Source organism: Ochlerotatus camptorhynchus, unplaced genomic scaffold (assembly GCF_037179485.1).
Source record: "Ochlerotatus camptorhynchus isolate MF236.1 unplaced genomic scaffold, CSIRO-AGI_Acam_v1.1 ptg000370l, whole genome shotgun sequence".
Classification (NCBI taxonomy): domain Eukaryota; kingdom Metazoa; phylum Arthropoda; class Insecta; order Diptera; family Culicidae; genus Ochlerotatus; species Ochlerotatus camptorhynchus.
In genome coordinates this window covers 872,650-891,535 of record NW_027040858.1, presented here as the reverse complement: position 1 = coordinate 891,535, position 18,886 = coordinate 872,650, and the positions used below count along the sequence as shown (strand labels likewise).

Below are 18,886 nucleotides of genomic sequence, written 5' to 3'. Positions count from 1 at the left end.
ATCTTCGTCACTCATGATGATATTACCACTACCAAACGACGACTTCAACGGAGTTCACATATTAGTGCTGCATTGGAGACGCTTTCTCGAAAATCGGCCGATCAACAACAGAGGGATTTTCGAACATCTTAATTTATTTTCGAAGTGTCAAATCTAAGTGAAAATTTCTCCAAATGGAACACAGCCTGAGTTTTTCTGGCTTGACATAGTCGATCTTCAGTGTGCAGCAACCGGAGTAGATGTCACAGCTATCGCGGGTTTTGGTGGCGGATTCAATGCTGTAAAACTCAACCATAGCTTGGACTCCATTCTTCTTGAATATCTTGATGCGTTGCACTTGTCCGTTGGGTGAGCAGATGGTGTGTAGAACGTCCACTGTAATAGGATAGACTGGATTTATGATGCTGAACAGCAGGATATGGTTGGGCCGGGTTGCTAGCACGCACTTTCGCCGAGGCTCATCTGTTACGTTGATGTTGTTGTTCCGGCTGTTGAGCGGAACCGTTTCGATCATCTCCTGGCCGGTACAGAGGCGAGTCCTGGTCACCGCCGGCACCGTTTCCGTAGAACGCCATGATCATTGAATTTGAGCTTTGTTTACTAGCACACACGGACAAGCAAAGAGGAGGGAAGGGTTAAGAAAATGTCGTGACACCTGTAGCAAGTACGCTTTATGATTAGCACATTATCAATGAACATTTACAAACTACAATCATAGCTATGTTTTCTATAAATTAGTTATTCTGTTATATGGTATTTATTAATTAAAATATGAAATATCGTTTTTTCAACTAAATCTTAAACGTGTTCACCGCAAGGAACACCCATTATTAGAATGAGTAAAAGAGTTACACTAGCCATAAAACTGTTCAAATGAGTTCCTGTATACGTTAGCTACAAGCGCAAAGCACATGTCCCAATAGCCTGTTGAGCGTGGCTTCTTGTTCACATTACCGCGTCGATTCGCGTGCATCGACCTGCGCCTAAAACAATTAGGAATGCATTGACGTTTCCTGTTCGGCTTTGCACTTTCCCGAACTCGGGAGAGGAATTTGGCTGGACGCTTAAAATTCGTTCGGTGGAATAAGATGTCACTATTTGTCACTAGATTTTCCTTCCCCTAGTTAGCAATAGTGAGCGAAGATAGATTAGTTATTTGGCGGTTAGTGGTTAGCGTGTGACTTAGAGCAAAAGGTAAAGTGCAAAGTTTAGTAGATTGTGCGTAAACTTAGAGGGGAAAAATGCGTCGTTATTTCCATAGATTCGTGGCAGCACAGGTCGTTTGCCGACACACCACCATTTCGTTGGAACCACTCTTTGACCCCACCTATTCGTTGCAAAGATTCCCGGGGTACATCGTCAAGTCGCGCCCTGGGCAGGCAGGCCATTCGTCGAGGAGAGTACGTTCAGTCAATGTATGCACGAGCGTTTGTACCACGCTGTCGCGTAAGCCCGCGAATCGATGAGGGAGACACAGTGTGCACCAAGCAGCTTCGGTACCGCCGCCAGTCTCTCCACCAAAGGACACCACGTAAAACCTAGGTCGTGAGTAGAAAATGCATGCATGTTTGTTTGTGTCGTCCATGGCCATGTGACTCGTTTAAGGCACACTCAAATACACCGTCAATGAACGGGAGTAGCGCTTAGAATAACCAATTAAAGAAATGTGAAGACGACCATTGAAGCAATCGATCGCTGAGTTACCGCAGAGTGCACACACGAGGAATACCTGGGACGGATACAATAATTTCACACGCTAGGAAAGATAGGTAGTACGCAAGGCGGAAGGATGACAAACAACTAGGCCTAGGCAGTGTTGGAAAAGTTCGCGATATTTCACGAAGTTCTCCAAGGGAAAAGTTCGCGAGTTATAGTGATTTTTTGCGAACTTGTTCATCACTGGGCCTAGGCAATGAAAAGGGGAACAAAGCTACGAGAAATAAAGTCTTTGTATATGTTTGAATATCTGTGCTTTGAGCTTTATGGTAGAATAGAGCTGTACAAATGTTGATCCCGCTTGGAATAAATCAGTTTACTTTCCACTGAATGTTTTCTGTTGTGTACCAATGAGAGATAGTTTGGTTGATGTCTTTTGAGGTTTCATGTTACTTCGCGTTCGTTTTGTAGTTTTTGGTATTTGATGTTTAAAGGGTGTCCACGATGAAATTGCCACACTATGAAATTGCTCTAACTTTTTAACCGTTGGGTAGAATTTAATGAAAATTTGGGTGGATTTAGTTCATAGTGCATTATTTACATCCTGCAAGTTTTAAAGTCCTGTGATCAAAACTCGCGGAAATGGAGTCGAAAGAACAGCTCGTGCGTGATAAAATCTTGCGCATTCATCACGAGAACAAGGATCTCTCGCATCGTTCCATCGCTAAAACGTTGGGAATCGCGAATTCCACGGTGTCGCGAGTGATTAAGCGGTTCGAGGAACGGTTGACCACCGATCGGAAGCCCAGAAGTGAAGGAAAAAGTATTCCGTACAACACCAAAAATCACAACCGCGTACTTGGGGCCTTCAACCGAAATCCGAACGCCTCCGTTAGGGATGTGGCTAAGAAGCTGCACCTAAGCCGAAGTTTTGTCCAGAAGGCCAAAACTAAGGCTGGGCTTCGAACGTTCAAGGTACAAAAGGCTCCTAATCGCGACGAGAAGCAGAACAAGTCCGCCAAAACCCATGCCAGGAAGTTGTACCTCAACATGCTGACGAAAGTTGAATGCTGCATCATGGACGACGAAACATATGTGAAGGCCGACTTCAAACAGATCCCCGGCAACCTGTTTTTCACGGCCAAGGATAAGTTCAGCGTTCCGGAGCATGTCCGCACTCAGAAGATGTCCAAATTTGCGAAGAAATTCCTGGTTTGGCAAGCCATCTGCACGTGCGGGAAGCGGAGTGCACCTTTCGTGACCCAGGACACGATGAACGGACAGGTGTACATAAAAGAGTGCCTCCAGAAGCGGCTGCTTCCTCTCCTGAAGGCCCACAACGTCCCAACAATCTTCTGGCCGGATTTGGCCTCATGCCACTACTCCAAGGACGTGCTGAAGTGGTATGCGGACAATAAGGTCAATTTCGTGCCGAAAATGTTCAACCCTCCCAACACTCCGGAGCTCCGCCCCATCGAGAAGTACTGGGCGATTATGAAGCAGCACCTTCTTAAACGACCTAAGGTAGTGAAGACAGTCGAGGAACTGAAGAAAGTATGGGTTTACATGCAAAAAACGGTTGATTCACAGGTTGTGCAGAATCTTATGGCCGGGGTTAAGGCCAAGGTGCGGGCATTTGCGTATGGACTGTAAATAAAATACGAGTAAAATGGTAAAATGAAGTTTAATAGTTATTTCTCAATCCCTGAAAATTTGATGGCAATCGGATGAAAACTCGAATTTTGCGAATCAATTTTCTGTGTGGCAATTTCATCGTGGACACCCTTTATTGGGTAGTCAGCCCGACTCTGACTAATTTTCTGGCAACTCTGGAATTGGAAGCGTTTCAGTACAAACGGGGACGATTAGGGCTAGGCCGGTGATGATAACCTCCGTTCACGTGTTCCTAGTCTTTGGCCGATTGTCGGAGTTTGATTTGCGTAAGTCTTAGAGGAATTAGGGATATCTTGTGTGTCTTACGTGAAGTACACCAAACGCGTGTTAGTCAGCCAGTCGGCTTCCTACCCGAAATTCGGGAAACTTGATCCTCTCCCCAGGAACGTCTCAAAGCCGGGCAAGCTACCAACTGTTGGATGGTCTCGTTTAGGAATGGCGCTTAAGCCATCCTTCTTTAATAAGGGAAGCTCGACTGGCTGATAAGGGATATATAGGGATAATAAGGGAAGCTCGACGGGCTGGCGCGTTACACACCTCATTATACTTTACTTATCACTCAGGACAGCCTACGATAATAACCGCTGTTGAAAACCCTGGAACTTTTCCTCACTCAACGTAGACTCGTACTAGGTGAAACTCCGCCCGCAAGGTCCGTATCTCAGAACGAAAATGTTCCTCCTACTCCCGGGTCATCTTAGGTTTCGAAAAAGAAAACAAAAATAAGCGCTGTTAAAATACCGGGCTGCCAAACAAGGCATTATTCACAAGCAAACAAAAGTCAATTCAATGACTTCTCGGCACTGCCGGCACAGCTGCGACACACTGAGAAAAAAGTTGGCGCAAAATAAGTGTGTAGAGGGACCACCTTTTGGTCGACGAAGAGAATCGATCAATGTTACTTAGGACCTTGAATTCAACCGATTTTTGTATAGAATTATGAAAGAAATATTCTGCGAAAGAGTTCGAAGAATCATTGAAAAATCGAAGAGAATGTTCGGAGGATTTCGAAGAATTCTTTGGAGAGCTCTGCAATTTTTGAGACTGCTTTAAAGAAATATCAAAGAGTTTATTTAAGAGGAACTCTGAAAAGAGCTTTGTTAAAAAAAAAAAACGATTGTAAAGCGGACATTTTCGGTTGATTGAAATAATCCAGCAGTAGACAGGAATGTATCTAACATTGGATATTTTTTATTCTGATCAATGGACATAGAATAGCGGCACCGGTGGTGTAGTGGTAAGCGTGATTACCTCTCACCCCAGCAGGCCTGGGTTCAATCTCAGTCGGCGCCGCCGGGATGTTCTGAGGCATAACATCTCTGATCACGCCTTCCTTCGGAAGGGAAGTAAAGCCGTTGGTCCCCGGTTCATGAGTTGATGAGTCGATAGGTAGGGTCCAGGTGTGGGAGCTGCCTCCCTGGCGTCAGTAGCATTGGTGCTCAGCACGGAAAACAAGATCGACGCAAAACAAATCAAAGGAGAAAAAATGAACATCGAACAAGGACTTTTGAATGAACTCATGCGGTACTAAGCAATGCTTACAAATACTTATCAACTTCTTAAATCTTTCTAAAATTCACAGAAAGGGCTCAAGAACGTTTTCGATGAGGCGATCCTGGCCGCACTGGAGCCCCCGGAGCCGGCGAAAAAGCGAAAGTGCAAGTTTCTGTAAACCTAACAATCCTGTATTTTTGTTTGTCACCACCACCACCACACGTAACCTTTCTATATACAACATACACAAACACACATTCGTTTCTTTCGTTTTTGGTGAGCGATTTATAAAAAAAAAAACCCTTGCTAAACAACACATTTAACGTTGGTTAAATTATTAGAAGGAAAGAAGCAACAAACATACCGGCGAAAAAGAGACAAAACAAAAGCGTTAGAATATAGAATCGAAAACTATTGTATTGAAAACAAACAAAACACATATTTCCTACCTTTGCATATATATAGCAACTAACAAAAGGCAGTTTGTTTGAAGAATAAGAAGAAGGGGGAAAAAGTGGGGTTTATCTTATACTAGGCAAGCGAGAGTGGTAAACCATTTGACGGTATTAGAAGAAGGAGAACGCAGACCTCCCTTTAAGTAAGAAGAATTGATTATCCTCAGAAAGACAAAAAATGGTATAAACAAATCCGCATATTGAACAAAAATGAAAAACAAAACCGGCAGAAACAGCAAATACTATAATCATGGTACATTGAAAACAAAACAATTACGAAAGGTAAAATTTATACAGCTTTTTTACAAAACTACAAACAACAAAATAATGAACAAACGTATATACCATAAAATGCAAAAAAAAAAAACAAACAGAATAACTGAATAAGGAAGGAAGAAGCTGTGAACTTTGTTGATCCACGAATTTTCCCCGTGGAGTTTTGCAAACAAAACAAAAAATCAATCGCAACTCTGATTGTAGGTGTGTGTTTTTTCAATCCATATTCGATAGCCACAATCTTTTTGTGACGGATAATCATTTCAAACACACCCACACATACACAAGCAATCCCACGTTTGTTGACATCTTTGAACACTGATAAAAGAAAAACAACACCCGCGCAATCAACTTGCAAGTTTTTTTCCCAGACGTCGTCCGATTGTAGATTAGAACGAAAACAGAAGAAAAAAAAACTACACAAAAAATAAATACAGAAACTGACTATTGTAATAACAGTTTTTTCGCAGTTAGGATTTTTATTAATTAAATAATTAATATATTGAAAGAGAAGAAAAGTGAACTATGAAAAAAAAAAAACGGGGTAGGAAGAAATAACGTGCAGGTATTAAACCGAAAGCAACAAGAAGGTGGAGAAAAATTGTCCCGGTGCGAAGACGGCAGAAGATTTTTAGTATTTAAACTAAGCCAAGCAAACTGAAACTGTTAGTTCAGAAGAACGGAAGTTCCACTTGTTTTTGTTTTTTTTTTTCGTTTGCTTTCTGTCATTTTGTGATTTAGACTTTTTCGTTCATCGTTGCATTTCATCGATATTCCGGACAGGTTCCTGAGATGTTTTTTTCCCCATCATCTTCTTCTTTTCAGTCTTTGTTTTGTAAGAATTCATTTGCATTTTCTTTCTTGCTTTTAGTTCTTGGTTTGTAATACATACGATTTCAACTGGAAGAAAAACTGTCTGCCTCACTTACGTGTTATTCTTTCGTGTCTTTCTCTGAATTGTCCTTAATATTCTGAGGAGCGCTAAATATTAAAATAGGAAGAGGAAGAAGGAGTCGAGCGAGAAGAGATTTATATTTAAATAATTAATAACTAGATGAAGACTACATTTTTGTACGGCTGAAAAAATGTTTTCTTTTCCATAACAAAGAAGAAGAAGAAAAATTAAGAAAACAAGTTTACAAAAAAAATATATACCGTGCATCCTTCTTTAAGCCTAATAATTCCACGCGCATTGCAGACACAAACTAGACGGCAACCAAAAAGGCGTTGCAAAACAAACAAACAATGAAATATTAAACAGTAAAACACTTTAAGTTTTCCTTTTCGTAAGCCACTCCAAAAGTGAAATGGAAAGAAGCCCTAATTTACAGAAGACAACAACAACAACAACAACAGCAACACGACACAATAGAGAGCGTGCGGAAATTTTGCGGAATCGCGAAAGCGAAGCAAGAAAAAAAAAACAATTCTAATATATATTTCGTATATATTTTATTTTAAAATAAATAAAAATCATTAACTTCATGCCAAATGGGTGGGGAATTTGTTTCGAAAGAAAAAAGGGTCCCTTGTTGATCTTTAATTTTGATCGGTAGTCCTCTTGGACCACGCGACCTGAGCTTGCCGATGGAGGACCGACGTGCCCTTGTAACCGAAAGAGTCATATCTGCGGTGGTGTGCCAAACGAAGACGGCACGTGGAGAATGAACCGACAATTGCATCAGACATTGGTAGAACAGTGAAAATAGGGCGACTATGGAGAAAGTCGGACGACGACCAGGTGAAAATGGTTCTGGATGACGATCCGATTGGAACAAGACGAAGAGGTGGAAGGCCAAGCCTCCACATGCATTGATGGACAGAGTGGAATGGACACGATTTTTGTGTAAGACAACCGGGCCTGTGACAGACATGATTGTACTAACGTTGTACCCAGGGTTGCCACATTTACATCTGTCTTTTTTTCTGAAAGAAATCTGTATCTTGATGCGAAAAATCTGTTTTTAAAATTTGTATCTGTTCATAAAAGTTGCTTTCGTCAAAGGAATGTTATTGTGAATTTTAATTTTAGGAGCATGTATTTCCAATTCATCAAAAAATAGCATAGCGAGTATTAACCACATCACGTTTTAGACCAGTTAATTACCTGGGGCCTAAAAGGATACGTGCTGAAGTTTATTCAGAACTTCCTTTCGCACGGGATCTTTCAAGTCATTCTGGGGAACTGCTGATCCAAGGTATTTAACGAGGAGACTGGCGTACCGCAAGGGTCGGTGATTGCGGTTACCCTTTTCCTTGTTAGGATGACTGGGGTATTCACGCAGTTGCCGGTTGGGATCCTCATTTTCGTGTATGCGGACGACATTGTCCTCGATATTATCCTTATGGCAACAAAGGAGACCGTCAAAGCGCTTCGGAGGAAAATTATCCAAGCCACGTCCTACATCTCGGCTTGGTCATCAACGGCGGGATTCCAGCTGTCCGCAGCAAAAAGTGGATATACACACATCTGTCCGTCGAACCACCGGATCGTCAGCACCTAGGTCACCAAAGGTCATCAAGGACGAGGTAATTCCGTTTCGAAAGACCCTCTGGATACTTGGTGTACACTTTGACCGCCATCTCATTTTTGACACGCACCTGAATGAGGTAAAGAACGTTTTCAAGCAGCGTTTAAACCTCTTGAAGACACTAGCCGGCCGGCACCCTAACTCGCGGCTGACATATGTCATCGAGGCCACGTACCCTGCCAAACCCCGACTGGTGGATAGACTTTCACCAGTTTACCAAAAGGCGATACGGTTATCCTCCGGACTTCTTCCCGACACCCCCGAGATTTCTGCCTGCGTCGAAGAGGGAATGCTCGCTTTTAACCGTCTGATTACCAGAACTTTTTACAAACGCGCCATCGGGCTGAACGAGATAACTTCTGGAATAAACGAGAAAAGTTCCCTCCTTGCGGAGGCCAACAATTTTATTTATTTATTGTCGTCAATCATATGCAGACCGTTTTGTTACATTAATAATAACATTCTTTGTTTTTAATTGTAATAATTAATAAATCCTCAGGGAAATCTTCAAGTGTGCAAGATACATTGGTGTAGAGCCAGAGGCTGGAACAAACCACCGATTAAGACCGACTATACCATCAAACGCCATCACCTCGCCGGGTCTGAAGAAGTGGGTCACCAAGACCGTAGACTAATTCTGGAGACAGGACTGACCCGCTGGAAGTACGCTCTTCATTTGAAAGGTTAAAGGGGGCACCGTCAGGTGGGAGGACACACCAGCGTTTCCAGAATGTTTTAAAGCTTATCGGTATCAAAGGTTTAAAAAATCGGTATTTATCGGTATTTACTATTTTAATTAATTTCATATTTTTGGCGTTTTTGAAAGCAAAAATTTTACTTTTGGACTATGATCGGAAAATTCCGGAAGAAAACTCTGGGGAAGCTGAAAACAAGAGCCAGAGAAAGAAGCTCTCCTGGAGGAAATTTGAGGTAGGTTCTGAGAGAAGTCGGAAAAACATCCACGGAACTTCCAAGACATAAATTGAGAAGCTTCTGTTGAAAATTTAAAGAAATTCAGAAAAAAATAGGATTTCACACTCAAAGGAAGGCAGAAAAGTTTCGGAAACCGGAAATAAATTCCAGAAGTAGCCATTTTCAGGGGAAGCCAAAAGAAGCTCAGAGAAACCTTCCGAAAGAAGTAAAAAAAAAACAACTGGGCAAAATTCCAGAACTAGACGAAAGAAATTTACAAAACTAGACGAAAGAAAAGTTTAATTGAACTTCCTGGAGAAGACGGACCAAACTTCTTGGAGACGCTGGCAGAAACTTCCTAAGGTAGATTGGAAAAAAAAATCTGGAGAATGTCGGAAGCCAGAGCGCTTACGGAACTGTCGAAAGAAACAAGGACATAATTCCGGAAAAAAAGAGCTCTTGGGGGATGTTCTAATGATCCAGAAAATTTTCCAAATGGTCATAAACATCCCTGAAAACCCCGCAACGCCCCTGAAATTTTTGGAACATTCCTGAAATGTACTTAGGAATATTCCATTTTTCCTCGGGCTGTTTTGGAGTACCGTTCCGATTCAAATTTCGGACGATTCAAATTTCGGACACTTTCATTTTTAATTAAATATTACATCCAGTTAGAAACAAAGTAATAATGTTAGATGATCGTGGAGGGCACTAGTCAAAAAAATTTAAAATTTACAAGACATGTGGATCATATTCGACCGAGATAATCAACTTTTAAAAGTGTCCGAAATTCGAGTTTAAGTGTCCGAAATTTGAATCGGCACGGTACTCTGATCATCTTTAAAATACATGGAACTTCCCTGATTATGATGAGGCTACCGAAAAAACTCAAGTTAAGGTTTCTAGTTTTTCTTGAAGATTACGAGATTTTTTAAGCACTCTCACAATTTTCTTTAATTTATTGAAACATCAGCATTGAAGTTCTCTGATCTTTCCGATTTTTATAATTTTTAAAAATTATCGACACTGCCATCAATAAGCACGGAACTTCCCATAAAATGTTCTCACAATGTGCTAATGTTCGTGTAACTTCCCTTACGTTTCTTAAATTTGTATGAGCCCCTCGGAACATTGCTGAAGTTTTCGGCAATTGCCTAAGTTTCTCGGAACTCCTTTAAAATTTCAGCGATTTCCTTGAAATTTATTGATCTGATCTGATTGTCCTGATGTTCTCGGAGCTTTCTAATATTCTCTCAATTCTTCTGAAACTAATGGAACTGTCCTGAAAAACCATTAAATTTTCCAGAAGTTCTTTGGCCTTGTGAAGTATCCAAAATATTTATGATGTCTCGTTAAGTTCACTGGAGTTCACTGGACGGGGTTTTAAAATTTTAACAGAAGTTACTTTCTTTAATTTATCAAAACTTAATCAAAAGTCTGGACTTTTCGGAAGTTTCAGAACTTTTTTAAAAGTTCCTGCAGCTAGTGTGGATCCGCAACCAACATTTAGAAGCATCCCTGAAGTTTCGGGAAGGATCATTCGAGTGAAGGCTGAAGAAGCTTTCAAGAGAAGTCAAAATAAGTTTCCGAGAGGAATCGTAAATAGAAAATTCCAGGGGAAAGATGGAAGAAAACCCAGGAAGTTAAATAATGTTTAAAAAGTATTTCCCGATTCCCCCGAAATTACCAGAAAGAGCCATCGACTGTTTATCGATTCATGGGTAGCCAAAAACGGTGGGGAAATTGAAACATTAATCGAAAGAGTATCCATAAGACATTTTTGAACATGATTTTTTTTTTAGAATTTTAAAGACTCAAAAAAATTTAGATATTCAAAAAGATACAAGTTTCACACAAAATTTTTGATTTTGATTATTTATAAAATCGGTATATATCGGTATAACACCTCAAAAATCGGTATTCTGAGGAACCTTATCTGTATCTAGTTCAGAAATCGGTATAAATACCGATAAATCGGTATATCTGGCAACGCTGGGACACACCCCTCCACCATGAACAAGTCGTTCTATCGCGACTCCGAACCGGTGGAAACTAACAATTTCAAATTGGCTTACTACTTAACTAGCCTGTTGGTCCCAAGCAAATCGATTAACTTACCCCATTCAAGTTGAAATTGTAGTACTACACTATGTTTGTTTTGAATTGCTATGAAAGTTTGACAGATAAAATAAGGGGTTCGTGGATTTTCCTATGTTTCGAGGGGTGCATCGATTAGCTTGGGACCGAAGATAATACCAGAGCTGAGCCAAAAAGTTGAGCACGTTTCTTCGGGACATTCTTTTATTCATCGGGACGATTTTCTTTTCTTTAGATCAAGACGATGAAGTTTTGAAGAAGACAGCAATATTAACTATCTGGATCAACATATTATTGGGCCGTGATATATTCAGTGGAAATAAGTATCCGAGGAACTACTGAAGTTAATTAAACACTTTATTAATTAAGGATTAGCAACAACAATGCTCTCACTTGAATGGTGCTTTTACGAATGTAGAAAAAAGGGTAGGCGATGCTGTCGGTGTAGATAGAAAGCTTCATTCTTGACAGCACAGCTCTGATTGTAAGAGCATCTCGATCATTGCTCCTACCAATACATATGGCCATGATGACTCTTATTACCAATGTCACTTCACGGTGAAGTGACAACTTATCACTCACGGTGAAGTGATTCCCATTTGATTTACAAGGCAATCACTTCACCGTGAGTGACAACTGGTCAATTCACTTCGTTTTCACCGTGAAGTGATACCCGTAATAAGGCCCGATAGAGGAAAAGAGCATCATTTTATTTTCATAAAAACAACCATCATAACAGATTATCAAGAAAGCCTTTTAATTCTTCGGTGAAGCAATGGAAATATTTACATTATTTGACAAAACCCAGGTAATCATGACGTTTGATTATTGAAAACAATTTGAATGAAGAAAAGAGACCTACTGCTGTCATGATTACCTGAGATTTGTCAAATAATGTAAATATTTACACCGATTGCACCGAAGAATATAGGATTTCGGAGAAGAAGATAATTGGGTTTTTTAAGGGTATTGAAGTAAATGCATATTCGTAATCTGCATTAAAAATGGAACCCAAAATTTTATAAATTTTGGTACACTGGAACTATTTTAAATAAGTACGATTACGGGCCTTATTACGGGTGTCACTACACGGTGATAAGGAAGTGATACTCATAAAAAGAACCGTGATTGCCGTACAAATCAAATGGGAATCACTTCACCGTGACGACAAGTGACAAGTTTTCACCGTGAAGTGATATCCGTAATAAGTACCTACATTTGCAAAAATCACCACCTTAGCGCCTCTCGGTGGCACTTTGCCTGGGAGCGAGCTGTCAGTTTGTTAGTTTAGTGTCAAACATTTAAGTTATTTGAATCGAGATGAGAGGAGAAAAGCAGCGGTAATAAAAATGCTTGCCAAATCGTTTTCTTCGTCCCTCAATCATCGACATCTTCGTCAGCAACATGGAGAACATCTCCCATCCAGTAGCCCACCAAAAGTTAAACCACATTCCGGTGGTGGCCGAGGTGTGCTCCTCCGTTTATCGATTTCATGCTTCCCGTCGGAATTACCATCGGGTAAGCTGGGATCGGTTCCAACAAGTCGTCGACGAAGCCATCGATTTCGGCGCCCTACTGGAGACGACTGATGACATCGGTAGATCTCTGTGCGCCGTCGAGGAGGCGGTATCCCGAGCCCGCGAACAACACGTGCCAGCTTCCAGACAGGTGAGTAATTCTCTGAACCTTGATCAGGATACTAAAAGCCTAATCAGACTCCGTAACGCCATGCATAGGCAGTACCAGAGAACTGGACTGCCTACCTTGAAAACCCATTCCAACCGTCTAACCAAACTTATGAAAGCCAAAATGGTGGAACTCAGAAATGATAATTTTGCCAATAACATCCGTTCCCTCTCAGATTGTGCAAAACCCTTTTAGAAAATAACAAAAGTCCTCAAAACTAAACCGAGGCCTATTCCACCGCTGGTTCCACTGAATTGTCCCGACGGTTCTGTGGTTCACCTGATAACACCTGAAGAGAAGGCTGCCCCGATAGGTCAACATTTCGTCAGCTCCCACAATCTCGAACAAAACATCACCAGCCCTCACGAAGCTGAGGTTGCTGAAAATGTAACCAATCTCCAGCAGGTTCCTAACATCTTTCCCGAGATCACAGCTGACGAACTGTTGGCTTATATCAAAACTTCCAAAAACATGAAGGCCCCAGCTTTCGACAACATCCTGAATCTGGAGCTCAAGCACTTGAGTTCCAGATTCTACAACCATCTGTCTCCGACTTAGCTACTTCCCCTCGTGCTGGAAATTAGCTAAAGTCATCCCCATTCGAAAGCCTAACTACAATGATCACCTGTGTAATGCTGCTGCTAGGAAAGTCAACTGAGCACGATGTCTCTGGAGATACCCAAGTACATCAGTTTGTTCGCTTCGATCAGTTTCATTTCTGACGGAGAAGGTCACCACAAATTTGGTAGGACCCTGAAGGACGCGGACATCGGAGGCTCTCTGAGTAGCTTCACCATCTTTCGGGCGTTCCACTGCAGTCGTTCCGTCAGGTTGACTACAACATTGATCACCTGCAATATTTCTACCACTGTGCAATGGTGGATGCACGCCATCCCGAAAGTACCAGCATGTAAATCTCTTGGATCCCAAATCGTCTTTTTCAGGGCCACTATATTTCCACAGACACTGTCAAAGATTACATTGCACACAAAATCAACTATGTTCAAATCAAAACAAAAATACTAGCCCATCTGGTGGCTGATGGCACAAGCTTCTAAGAAAATTCTATTACAGCGAACCACATTATTTTAATTGATTTCTTCGCCAGTAAGTCGTCTGTCACTTCGTTTGTGGTAATATCAACAATCAATACGAAACTAACGATTTTAAATTGGCTCACTACTTGACTAGCCTATTGGTCCCAAGCAAACGATTAACGTACCCCATTCTAGTCGAAATTCTACTACTACACAATGTTTGTTTTGATTCGCTATGAAAGTTTGACAGATAAAATGAGGGGATAGTGGATTTTCCCATGTTTCGAGGGGTGAATCGTTTAGCTTGGGACCGAAGAGAGTACCAGAGCTGAGCCAAAAAGTTGAGCACGTTATTTCGGGACCTTCTTGTCTTAGAGTTACCTCTATGGTAATATCATCATTCAGAATTGAATGTCACCAAAAAACTTTAAAAAATTACAGGATCAATAATCACTATTTTTCAGCTACACGGTACACAGCAAAAAAAGTTGTTGAATATTACATCGAAACTGCTGCAACCAGGTCAATCCATCGGTTGTGTAATATCACATTGTACGATGTACATCGATTTTGCGAACAAAATTACATCCATTGATGTAATATTGTATCTGCTTTTTTCTATTACATCATTATTTCATACATCAGCTTGAATTATGTTGATCGATATTACATTTTTTTTTTGCTGTGTAGCCGTCCCAAACGATGAAAAAAAAAACACCAGAAAAAACAAAAAACGACCCCTTTCAGAGCAACCATCTGAGAAAAAAAATACCCGGCCACCAATTCAAAAACGGAAAGAGTTAAGATAATGGATTATCGATCAATTAAAAGAACTAAAGGCTCAACATATTTGTTCCGTCCACTAGTGACCCTATGTCAAGCTTCCGTTCGTGCCCCTAGGCACAGACCCTTCTACTTTTTTTAAAATTAAAAAAAAACCAATTCCATGTGAAGCCATAGTCTTCCATATGGCTTCACATGGAAAACGGCGGATTATAGGCAAGAGTTTATTAATAACTTAAGCGAGTTTAAAACACCCACGAGAAGATTGTTCACTGAAATGGTGCAATCAGTATACGAAGATTCGGAAGATACTCTCAGTGATTCAAGTAGCGATTATCAACTGAATATCCCGAACACTCATATACCATCGCGCTTTTGTCAAACTCCATGATGGTAAAAATCAACTAACTTCTCTTACTTTTCACCAACCTCGATCATTATTAAAAGGTAAATATTAATTTTATTCAATTAGCATATTATACTGTCATTACTGTTCATACTATCATTGCAATTAATTAATTTAGGCATATTCAATTGACCTGCATTGGGTTATTATTTTGCAGGCAATGATATGGGAAAAGGGGGACTCAATATTCAGCATGGAGAGTGTATGGGAGCCGTTTGGGGACATGTGGTTCATTTTAGACATTATAGTTTGACGTGATCACCATGATCCACTCACGTTCTGGAATGTGACCCTCATAATATCCCCTTCTGTCTCGCAAAATCAAAATTAAATTATTGAATTGTTCTGTTTTTACGTTTTTATTTTTGCCTTTATTTTTGATCGTGTGATCTCAAATTACAACCAAATTTAATGTTTCAAAAGCTCAATAAAAAAATCATAGAAAAATAAGGTGGTATTTAAAATGCTGTACCTATCCTTTATATTCCGATCAATATCGAAAATCGCGTAAAAACAGAATTGAGTGTACCCAATTTGAAAGAAAACCAAACCCTTAATCGCCCCGCAGGAACTTAACGTTACATAATTTATTTACTCAAAAACCTAACAATCTAACGAACAGCAGAGGAATCATTCTAATCGTAAGCACACACACGCAGCAATCACCGCACCAGTAGTAGGCCTCCTTCCTTACGACTTCAGCGTGGGGGCATTGTCTAGCGAGACGGCCGGTCCGGGTCCAGCACCGGCTTGCAGCATCCGACGTTCCTCCGCCTCTCGGGCCGGTTTGATGATGCTAAAGTAGCGATAAACGCGCTGGCCGATCAGGTAGCTGCCGTACATCGTAAGCCCCAGGCAGGTGTAAACGAAGCCCCGGTGCAGCCGGTCAACGATCAGGCTTCTGGCTTGTTTCTTCATGGTCCGGGCTCGATTTTCGGTCAAATTTGCAATCAGAATGTTACGGGCTCTGGGTGGTTTTCCAAAACTTCAATGTTGTTCCTCGCACTGACTGAATGACAGCTGGTTTATGCTCGGATTTATGCTACTATAGTTTTTAGACGTGCTTGCTGCAGGGTTGTTATGTATCATAAATTGCGCATCGCTGATGTTGTGTAGAGTTTTATTGCACATTAAAATTAAAATTTACTCACAGAAGTACACTCAAAAATATTACTATGCAACAACTGATTAACTTTTATACCCTGGACAGACTATGGCTTATATCCGAGGGGGACGACTCTATCTACGATGTAGAAAAGATTGTGACTGTGAGACTGTGACTAGCTGCGCGCACGCTGAGTAGATAGAAAGAAGATTGATGACGATTCTGAAGATTTGCTGCAAAAAGATGATGCGCGATGCAAGTAGATGCGACAAATGAAAGTAGATTTTTCGAAGATTGATTCGCTAGTGTGAGATTTGTTGAGCATCTAAACTTGAGATTTAGATGTATCGCGCCCCTCGCTTATATCATGTAATATAGGCTGTCTTGCAATGAGCACTCATACATAGGATTTCCAGAAAATACGAAACTAACGATTTTAAATTGGCTCACTACTTGACTAGCCTATTGGTCCCAAGCAATTCGACTAACGTACCCCATTCTAGTATAAATTCCAGTACTACACTATGTTTGTTTTGATTCGCTATGAAAGTTTGACAGATAAAATGGGGTGAATCGATTAGCTTGGGACCGAAGATAGTACCAGAGCTGAGCCAAAAAGTTGAGCTCGTTTCTTCGGCACCTTCTGGTCTTAGAGTTACCTCTATGGTTATACCGTGCCATACCAAGGTTTTTGCCAAAATTGGTGTTTCTAGGGCGTAGAATAGGTCACAAAATTCATGGCTACTATGTCTCACTGTAGAATACAGTGTTGACCAAAATAAAGCTGCTTAATCATGCCATAGGATTATCAATCTCTTAATCAATTAATAAATATTTAGTTCGACGCTTGGCTGAAAAACGTAGCTGCATAGTTGTAGCTGAGAAAATTTCCCATAAGAATAGCGATAGAACTTGTTAACAGTGCAATATAGAAAAAGGCTACAATACAGTGAACAAAAAGTTTGGGTTTTCCATAGTAATTTCCATTTAAAGTTCAAATGGTTTGTGCCAATCATATGCAAAAATATGAAATGGAAAATCATATGCATTCATTTCTTGCATTCATTTACATTCATTTGCCCTTAACTTCTTTCATCAACAGAATGCCGCAAAATAATGTATGGAGCTTTTGTAGGTTTTGTTATTAGCTTCAACTTTTGTTAACAACTCAAATCCATATCTCTTATGCATGACGAACCAGAGCGAACAGAATCCACTACTGTTTTTCAGTGAATGTATTTTACATTCATTGAAAAACAGTAACAAGTTCTGCCCGCTCTAATTCGTGATGCATAAGAGATACAGATTTGAATTATGGGCAAGTTGTAGCTAATAACAAAACCTACTAAAGCTCTATACATCATTTTGCGGAATGCGGTTGATGAAAAAAGTTAGAGGCAAATGAATGTAAATGAATGCATGAAATGAATGTAAATTATTTTCCATGCCTGGTGCCAAGCTCGGTGCCAAGTCAATTTCTTACCAAATAAGTTTAAATTTTGGGAGGCTAATCAGGACCCTATTTGGAACCGTTTGAGCACTGTGGAGCGAACATTTCAAATTTTGCATCAGTCTACTGTACACTGACAATCTGAAACAGTCATCGCCTAAAATCCCGTACAGACTGGCTTATATCATGTAATATAGGCTGTCTTGCAATGAGCACTCATACATCTAGTGTTCACTGGAAATCCTGTGTATGAGTGCTCATTGCAAGACAGCTTATATTACATGATATAGTCTGTACGGGGTATGAAGCAAATCAAGCTATTTTGCCATAGAGGTAACTCTAAGACCAGAAGGTCCCGAAGAAACGAGCTCAACTTTTAACTCAGCTCTGGTACTATCTTCGGTCCCAAGCTAATCGATTCACCCCTCGAAACATACGAAAATCCACTAACCCCTCATTTTATCTGTCAAACTTTCATAGCGAATCAAAACAAACATAGTGTAGTACTGGAATTTATACTAGAATGGGGTACGTTAGTCGATTTGCTTGGGACCAATAGGCTAGTCAAGTAGTGAGCCAATTTAAAATCGTTAGTTTCGTACTGATTGTTGATTTTGCTACGCCTGTTTTGATTTGATTTCAATGGCACCAATTTTGATGACAATATGAACAAGCTATAACATTAATTCCGTGTGTGCTTTCTGCTTGTCACTCCCAGGCTACGCAGCTGAAAAGAAAACGGAAAAGTAATTTTTGAACATTATTCCCTAAAGATAATTTGACAGCTATAGGAGATGTGTTTTGCTTAATTTTGAGATCATAGTGAGGTGTCGTACATTCTTAAAATCAACAATAATTAGTTTTCATGTTGTGAAAATGCATCCAACACCTCACCAAAATTACCTAACGGAATAATTGATCAGATCATTATTCCGCATGGAAAGTGAAATTTAAATCCGAATGCGCCACCTTCATGTCGACCACCATATATAGGGTTACCATATGGTATCCTAAAGGAGGACATGTCCTCCTTTTTCAATAATTTTTCTACTCCTTTTGCCCAAAAATGTCCTCCTTTTTTAATAATTGCATTTTTTCCCGTAACATATTTATAAAATTATTTTCAAGAGTGTTGTTTGCTGAGAATATTTGTTTAATTATGTCGCAACCTCAGCTTGCCATTCAATAGTGGGATCAGGAATATACTACAGCTGCCATCCCCCCTACATTTAGGCTGTGGTTCATTTGGTGAATTTTCACTTAAATTTGACACATGAAATTTTATTAAATAAACCTGCTATTCTACCAGACTTATTTCTGACAG

At 40.3% G+C, this 18,886-nt stretch overlaps 2 protein-coding genes across 2 annotated transcripts in view; one reads left to right on the top strand and one right to left on the bottom strand.

The window, feature by feature from the left end:
* The window catches only part of Cdc42 (Cell division cycle 42), a 38,127-nt gene extending 32,868 nt beyond the window's left edge, over positions 1-5,259 (top strand). The window contains exon 5 of the mRNA XM_065232594.1: positions 4,913-5,259. Coding sequence (XP_065088666.1) covers positions 4,913-5,002 — 90 coding nt within the window. The 3' untranslated portion in view covers positions 5,003-5,259. The remainder of the gene's footprint in view (positions 1-4,912) is intronic.
* A 10,286-nt stretch (positions 5,260-15,545) lies between these two features.
* Positions 15,546-16,006, bottom strand: LOC135709985 (uncharacterized). The gene has a single exon (XM_065232439.1). It carries the CDS (start codon positions 15,923-15,925, stop codon positions 15,698-15,700), a length of 228 nt encoding a protein of 75 aa, XP_065088511.1. The 5' UTR covers positions 15,926-16,006; the 3' UTR covers positions 15,546-15,697.
* Between the last annotated feature and the right edge of the window lie 2,880 nt (positions 16,007-18,886).